Source organism: Sphaerulina musiva (genome assembly GCF_000320565.1).
Source record: "Sphaerulina musiva SO2202 unplaced genomic scaffold SEPMUscaffold_11, whole genome shotgun sequence".
Lineage (NCBI taxonomy): Eukaryota > Fungi > Ascomycota > Dothideomycetes > Mycosphaerellales > Mycosphaerellaceae > Sphaerulina > Sphaerulina musiva.
This window is the reverse complement of record NW_016017393.1, coordinates 1,083,896-1,091,490: the sequence shown is the minus strand read 5'-3', so window position 1 is coordinate 1,091,490 and position 7,595 is coordinate 1,083,896. Positions and strand designations below refer to the sequence as shown.

At 50.8% G+C, this 7,595-nt stretch overlaps 4 protein-coding genes across 4 annotated transcripts in view; 2 read left to right on the top strand and 2 right to left on the bottom strand.

Annotated features, from left to right (window-relative positions):
• SEPMUDRAFT_144801 (galactose oxidase) overlaps nucleotides 1–1,131 on the top strand; it is a gene marked incomplete at both ends in the record, with an annotated part of 2,591 nt that extends 1,460 nt beyond the window's left edge. Inside the window, one exon of the mRNA XM_016903082.1 lies at nucleotides 62–1,131. Coding sequence (XP_016757147.1) covers nucleotides 62–1,131 — 1,070 coding nt within the window. The remainder of the gene's footprint in view (nucleotides 1–61) is intronic.
• Nucleotides 1,132–1,694: 563 nt separating this feature from the next.
• SEPMUDRAFT_9017 (uncharacterized protein) lies at nucleotides 1,695–2,991 on the bottom strand (the record flags this gene model as incomplete). The annotated part of the gene is made up of 2 exons (XM_016910523.2): nucleotides 1,695–2,816; nucleotides 2,881–2,991. Coding segments are annotated over 2 exons (1,233 nt in total), but the record flags the coding sequence as incomplete, so codon positions are not given.
• A 193-nt stretch (nucleotides 2,992–3,184) lies between these two features.
• Nucleotides 3,185–4,937, top strand: SEPMUDRAFT_128564 (uncharacterized protein). The gene is made up of 2 exons (XM_016902220.1): nucleotides 3,185–4,668; nucleotides 4,723–4,937. Exon 1 carries the CDS (start codon nucleotides 3,371–3,373, stop codon nucleotides 4,214–4,216), a length of 846 nt encoding a protein of 281 aa, XP_016757145.1. The 5' UTR covers nucleotides 3,185–3,370; the 3' UTR covers nucleotides 4,217–4,668; nucleotides 4,723–4,937.
• Nucleotides 4,938–5,684: 747 nt separating this feature from the next.
• SEPMUDRAFT_53262 (ESC reductase) lies at nucleotides 5,685–6,609 on the bottom strand (the record flags this gene model as incomplete). Its single annotated transcript, XM_016909260.1, has 2 exons — nucleotides 5,685–5,822; nucleotides 5,905–6,609. 2 exons carry the CDS (start codon nucleotides 6,607–6,609, stop codon nucleotides 5,685–5,687), a joined length of 843 nt encoding a protein of 280 aa, XP_016757144.1.
• Between the last annotated feature and the right edge of the window lie 986 nt (nucleotides 6,610–7,595).

The window sequence follows — 7,595 nt, the reverse complement described above, 5'->3', positions numbered from 1 at the left end:
CCACCTACTGTGAGATGGGAAAGGCGCAAGCGCCCTGTCAATCTACCGAATCCTCCCCGAGCGGGTGCGACGATGGCGCATCACAAAGGCAGAGGTGTCGTGTTTGGTGGAGTGCATGATGTCGAGGAGAGTGAAGAAGGCATGGACAGCGAATTCTTCAACCTGCTTCATGCATACAACATCGATCGTAACAGATTCTTCCAGCTCGGTCTCAGGCGGCCACGCGCGCCAGGCAAGAAGGCAGTCGCAAACGCTGATCGTGCCAGGCGCGGAAGAGGCAAGGCCGACGAGGAAGAGCTGCTGCGCAATCTGGCTCTAATCGAGGGCAAAGGGAAATTTGATGGCGACAATGAGGTAACAGGCGATCCTGATCACGGCGATAGTGACGATGAAGAGACGACGAAGATTGAGAAGCCCACTATGTGGGAAATGCCTCACCCTCGCTTCAACGCACAACTTGCAGTCCAAGAGGACACCCTATACATCTTCGGCGGAACGTACGAAAAAGGCGACAGAGAATTCACTTTTGACGAAATGTGGGCCATCGACCTCGGCAAACTCGACGGTGTAAAAGAAGTCTTTAAGCGCGAGCTCGACGACTGGCAAGGAAGCGAAGATGAAGAAAGCGACGACGAGGACGACGACGAAGAAGAAGAAGGCTCCGACGATGAATCCGGTTCAGACGCCGACCCCAGCACCCCATCCACATCCATCGCCGCCGGCCCCGAAGAAGAAGAATCTCCCACGCAACCCGATCCCGACGACCTCGAAGAAAAAGACACTTCTCACACCTCCTCAAACAACAGTAGTAGTGATAATCCCCTCCTACCTATGCCCCGACCCTTCGAGACCCTCCGAGAATTCTTCTCGCGCACCTCTCACGAGTGGCAAGAAATCGAACTCGAAGCAATGAAGTACATGCGCAATGTCGAAAATCGCTCCGTCAAGGAAATTCGACAAAAAGCTTTTGTGCGCGCTGAACAGAAATGGTGGGATGTTCGTGAGGAAATTCAGATTTTGGAGGATGAGCAGGAGGCGGCGGGGATTAGTGAGGTGGTGAGTTTGGCTGAGAGAGGGGGTGAGGGGGGTGGTGCTGGGGGCGCTGGTGGGGGTGGGCATAAGAGGAGATGAGGTAGGTAGGTAGGTAGGGAGGGAGGCAGTGTCTTCGGGGATGTCGCTCGCTGGGACTGATAGAATAAGGTAGTCTACAGGTTCGTTATGAATATCTTCTGATGACGCTTCCTCTTATCCCCAGTCTGAAAAATCTCCTTCCAGTTCATACAGCCGGGTGGGTATACCAGTCAAAAGCCCACCTTGCTCTCGAGTTTCCCTAAAATCCTACCATTCAATCTCTACCAGGTACAATCAATTATCCCAAAAAGAAAAACAATTCTGATACATATATATATCCCAAATCTGATATACCCAAGAGAACCCTCGAATAGTAAACGGTAGAGATAAACAGACCTACCTCTTCTATAGACAGACATCATCGTCGTCGTAGCTGTTGTCGTCGCTATCCCACCAGTTTTGGGTAACCCTAGTCTAATCCTAGTCCAGCCAACCCTAAGCACTTCCTTGGATCTTCCTCTCCACCTATTCATTCTCTCTCCCTCTAGGAAAAGAAGGCAGATGGAAAGATAACACGAGACGTGATAATTGTTTGATTGTTTTCCATCTAACCTTCAATTTCACTACTTCTTCGTGTCCAACTCTTCCCACTGCACTCCCACCCACTCCTCTACATATCCCACTTCTCCCTCCTTCTTGCCGCCTTCCTGACAGTCTTTGCCACATACGCCGAGTAAGATGGTGCCCCAGTCCATTCCATCGAGGCTCATTTCATCCGCTTCCAATTCGGTAATTCCATGCGGTGTCAATTGCAGCTCAAACACTCTCTCCGCACCACAATTGGTACATCTCGGCATCTTGCTGCTGCTGCTATTCCCTCCCCCACTCGTTTTGACTTTGACGTCTTTGCCTTGCGGCGGTTCTAGGAGTTTGCCGATGGGGTCTTTCCTGCTATACAGCAAGGGCTGGCCGTCGTATTCGTATCGCAGGACCTGTTCGGGGTTTTGTGAAAGTCGATCTGCGAACTTTTGGAAAGTCTTGTCCATGCTGGATTCGAAAGCATCTTTCATGTCTTTTTCTCCTGCAGAATTGCTACTTCCTTCACCATTGTCCACTCGCACGTTCTGGGGTATCTCTTCTGGAGTAGCATCAATGTACTCTTTGTCCGCGTCGATGTAGTAGGCTGGATATGGTTCGGGAAATGCTGCCTTCTCGGGCCAGGACTCGGTAGGAATGGCAGATGGTGCGACTTCTGGAGATGGTGGAGAGGCAAGGCGAGCCTTTTCAGCGAAAGTCTGTGGCAAGCTCTCTGCTGTGGGCTCCGTTGGGGCCTGGGGAGGCTTTGCGGCCAGGGTCGAGGCTGCAGCGAATGGGTTAGTAGGAGTGGTGCTGCTACTCCCAGCAGTGGCGAATGGGTTCACGTTCGCAGATGTGGTCGACTTGACTCCGAACAGCGTCTCGCCAAGATTGGCGGCTGGTTGCGCTGGTGGTGCTGGCGTCTCTTCTTTCCTGGCCGCTGGCGATGCCTTCACAGCGGTGTGCCTCGTTGCTCTGAAACCTCTGACGCTACCTGCCTTGCGCCTGCAGGCTTTCCGTCTGCATGCCCATACGTACAACCTCCGCTCGTGGCCAGGAAAGCGATCGGGAAGGTCGCCGTTGAGCTGGAGTAGCAAGTTCATGAGTCCATTGCAGACTTTGCACTTGGCCAGAGCGCCATCGGGAGCAGTCTTCAGGTCGAGCCATATCTAAGTCCATCTCTGAGCATTAGAGCCTGGTCTCTCTTCTGCGCCATCATTCTACTAGCCGTACCGGATGTCCTCCGAGCTGGGAAAAGTCGTCGATGGTGGGTTCCTTGGAGGCATAGCCCAGCAAGACATTGGTCTCGATGTCATCGCCGCCGGCAGAGGAGTCGCTGTCGTAGTCGGCCATGATGGTCAGCAATACAATAAGAGGTTGATGCTTCGGCAGTGAGTGGGAGCACAAAAAAAGATGCGATGACGGAGTGTTGTTGACGCCAAGAGAAACTTGGCAACGCGACTTTCTCGCGTAGAAATAAGGTATTTACGCGCACGCGACCTGGAACTTGACCACAACTACGACATTGCCTACCTACCTGGAAGGTAGTGACATGACACCACCAACAGAGACACGACGAGAGCAAAGTGATGCCAAAACATTGGAATCAGCCATCGAATCACTGGAGGTGGTCATCAATACTTCCATCAGACGTCAATGTTGATTGAACTGGTCATCAATTCTGCAGTTCATCAGCCATCAACATCTGTATATCTGGCCCGGCATGCCCTTCGACAGAGACAGCGGACTGGTGTTTGACGAAAGAACCATACCATTACCACGATGCAGACATGGAAACAAGCACAACAAGGGCTTTGTCGCGCCCATCAGACCTGCTTCTGACGGGCCTCGTTCCCTCGTAGACATGGCCAAAAACACTCTGTTCCGGAACCTGCGCAAGCTCGATCACACTGCGCTGCAATATCTCCCACGATCGATGATAGAACAACTCTGGACGTGGATCACGGACAGTGCATGCGACTCTTTGCATGCTTGGCAAGTCTTTGCCCGCACCGGAATATTCGACAAGAAGTGTTCGAGGAGAGAGATGATTCTCTGCATGAAGCCAGAGTGCCTGATGGATATTGCCAGTAGCCCGGAAATGTCGTGGCTGACGAACCTGACATTGGGCAGTGTGGACATGGATATGAACTCTGCTCTATCGATCTCCCAGATTCCCAATATTCGCACCATTCACATACGGGCTTGCCAGTCGGGAATCTATCGAAGCCCATTCACCAACAGATTGCTGAGATCTTGGGCGGCAGACGCGACTCATCGGGGTGCGATGTCACAGCTCGAGATGATCTTCATCGAAGATCAGCCCGAAATCACGACCCAAGCCCTATGGTACCTCAGCGCCTTCCCCAAACTCCGCATGTTCACCGTTCGGAATTGCCGCATCAACGCGCAGCTTAACGAGTCGCGCAGTGAGAAGTTGATCTCCGCCCGCCAACGCTTCGCCTGGAATCTGAATAGCCCGTACGTCTCTCAGCTGTTGTGTTGCCGTGAGATGATACGAGGTATATCACCTTACGCGCCAGGTGTAGTGGCACGTACTCGATCCTGACTGACGTCCGTTGCAGTGGTATTTTAGCGCGATTTGACAACAAGCGATCCTTGTCGTGGGAGGCACTCGTGAACGGTTATACGAGCAAATGCAGAACTGAGGGAGACGATAACCGGCCCGTGATCGAGGTGGATGCCGAGGTGATATACCAGCCTATGCGACGTAAATCCCCAGACAGCGTGCTGTCGTTTGAACGGGATTGGAATTGGGAGCCTACAGCAATGGCTCAGGGAATGGAACCTGCAACGAAGAGACGCAAAATCAAGGCTTCTAGCTCCCAAGCAGCGCAGGAACTGATGTCGGGGGTAATTTGAGGCATGTGACCTCTCCTGTTCCATCCATTGCGCCTCGACTTGATCACAAGAAACGCAAATGGTACTCTCATGGTGCACGGGCACCGAATGCAAGCGTCATCACTTCAGCAGCAGAGTGAGTATGTTGAGGGCTCGGAGGTACGCCACTCATCATTCAAAATGGCTCCGACATGAAACTAACGAAAAGAAAAGACCTACATGGACGATTATGCTGTACAACATTGCCTATATGCCAAGAAAACACATGGGCATCCTCATATGCACATGCACATGCACATGCACAATGCACAATGCACAGTGCACAGGGAGTACAGTAGATAGAAAACGATGGTTGCACCGTTTTATTCTCCACAGCGCCGGCGCGCCACGGGCCAGGACGATCTCATGGATAATGCATACAGTACCTCTCACATTCTACGGCACCGAGATCTTTGTGACACAGTGCTCCCAACACTAGCACGATGCTAGCGTGCAGAACTCACCCTCTCTTTCTCTCTCTCCTTGCGACCTATACAGTACCTCCTTTTTCTGATTATGCAATCCCCCGTTTGCGTACTCGGCCATGTAACGTGGAATACGAGTCCACACCATCAAGACTCGACTCTCTGACGAACAACATGGTCGATCCATTCGGGACGTGAAAGCTCGGGCGAGATCCACATGGCACACCGACAGACATACATCATCATTGCAGCATTTGGTACACGACCTCGTATCGACGATGCAACCACGAGAGCCAGCATCTCTTCTGAAAGAAAGCTGCGGGGGCTACCGAGTCGCAATGGTGACGTTGAGGAGGGAAAGTGTCTCTACGCCCAAGTGACACGAAAATTCACTGTAGTCAGTCTCTCAACTAGGGGGCAAGTTGTATTGTGAACAGCAGCAGCAGCAGCAGAGCTTGATTGAATTAAATTACATTCGATTCAATATCCCGCTCTAAATAAACTCGACAACGCAAACTCCCCCTCTCTCTCTATGATAGGCTTGGTATCCATCATCATCATCCATCTGTCTTCTCTTCGCCCTGCTCGATCTCCTCCATGCGCCAACGCTCACTTTGTCTCAGCAACCAATTGCTCACGCGAATTGGAAAAAAGCTCTTCGAAGCCAGTGCCCATTTTTCCCCCGTTGCGCTGCGCTGCGCTACGCTATGCTTACATGCATGCAGCACCGTCGATTCCGATGACTTTGCCATTGACCCATTCGCCATCTTGAGAAGCCAGGAAACCGACGACGCGGGCGATGTCGATGGGTTGACCCACTCGAGCGACTGGTGACCAAGTTTTTGCGTACTATTTGAAAGAAAGACGTTAGCATGTTATTCCCACATACAAGAAAAAGAGAGAAAAGAGAAAAAAAAAGAAAAAAACTAACCTCATCAACCTCATCATCCGACAACTTCTCCCCCCCAGGAATATACTCCTTACAAACCGCATGATACATATCCGTCTTAATCCCCCCCGGCGCCACACAATTCACCGTAATTTTCTTATCTCCACAATCAATCGCCATACATCTCACAAACGTCTCAATCGCGCCCTTGGAGCCCGAATACACCGCATGTTTGGGTACACCTTTCGCCTGACCCGTGATGGAACCCATGAGAATTATTCTCCCACCGACGGAAAGGTGTTTGTAGGCTTCTCGGGCGACGAAAAATTGTCCGCGGGTGTTGATGCGCATGACGCGGTCGTATTCTTCTTCTGTGACATCCTTCAAATGACCAAAAGACACGACGCCGGAATTCGAACAGACGATGTCTAATTGGCCGAAATGTTCTACGGCGGAATCCATCAGACGGATGGTTTCGGAGACGTTTCCTATGTCGGCTTGGATGGCGAGGGCTTCTCCTCCGTGGGAGAGGATGGTGTCGACGATGGATTGGGCTGCGGTGGAGGAGTGGGCGTAGTTGATTATTACTTTTGCGCCGCGACGGGCGAGCTCGATGGCGATTGCTGAGCCGATTCCGCGGCCGGAGCCGGTTACGAGGGCGACTTTGCCGTCGAGGCGGGAGGTGTCTTGGCCCCAGGATTTGAGGGGTGGGGAGGGGGTGGTGGTTTCGGTGGTGGGGGTGGACATGGTTGGAGTTGGTTTTGTTGTTGTTGTTGTTGTTGTTGGAAGAGGAAGAGGAGAAGGACAAGAGAGGAGGTAGTGAGAGAGTGAAAGAGCGTTCTGTTTTGCTGTTGCTCCGAGAGGGTCGAGGGAGAGGCGATGAGGGTGAAGATGGGGTTTCACTGCTTCTTCTTCTGATGTAGTCGTAGTCGTAGTTGTAGTAGTAGTACAAGAATCACTATTATTAGATTGATCCGTCACGATAAAGTTGTTGCAAGTTGGGCTGATTGACATTCTTTTTCAAAAAAAAGTCAGAGAAAGGGGGATGAGACATGATATATGTCGGAAGGTTCTGATCAAGTTTGAGAGTTTGTTCCTTATTGTGATCTTGTTGGGTACTCTCGGTATCTTCGGTCTACCGATGTAGTCGTTCGCTCGCATATTCGGACGTTGAATCGTGGAACCCGATGAATGTCTCTACTTCTCTTCTCCTCGTCGTCTTGCAAAGTAGCGAGTAGCGAGAACGAAAACAAGCCAGTCATCGGACATTGAACAATCGATAATAATCGCCCGGGGCAATCAATTCCTTTCCCTTTTTTTTCTCTTCACTTCCGGCTCCGAGTTTCCCACCTAAACTCTTTCTCGTCAATACCTAGATTCTCGATATACACAACAATACAATAAGATACAATACAAACCAACCAAATCCGTAGAAACAACCCCACAGGAGAGAAGAGGAGAAAAAATAAAAATAAAAAGTCAGTTAATATTCGGGCATCTTCATAGAAGCCGAAAGAGCGAGCTGACGTTTTTCTTGTTTCTCAAAATAAACTTCTCCGTAAGCGTTTTCCGTTAGTTTTAGTCTTTACTTGCAGGAACCGAAAAAACCCAACCGGGTTCAACCTATTTTTTTTTCACTTCGGACTTTTTGATGGGGGAGGAGAGTGGGGTTCCCGTCGAATTTTTTTTTATTACTATTTCTTCCGTACAGCGAGAAAAAAATGTCAACGAGG

Coding starts and splice junctions, on each gene's coding strand:
- SEPMUDRAFT_128564 (XM_016902220.1), top strand. CDS start 3,371: ATGCCCTTCGACAGAGACAGCGGACTGGTGTTTGACGAAAGAACCATA.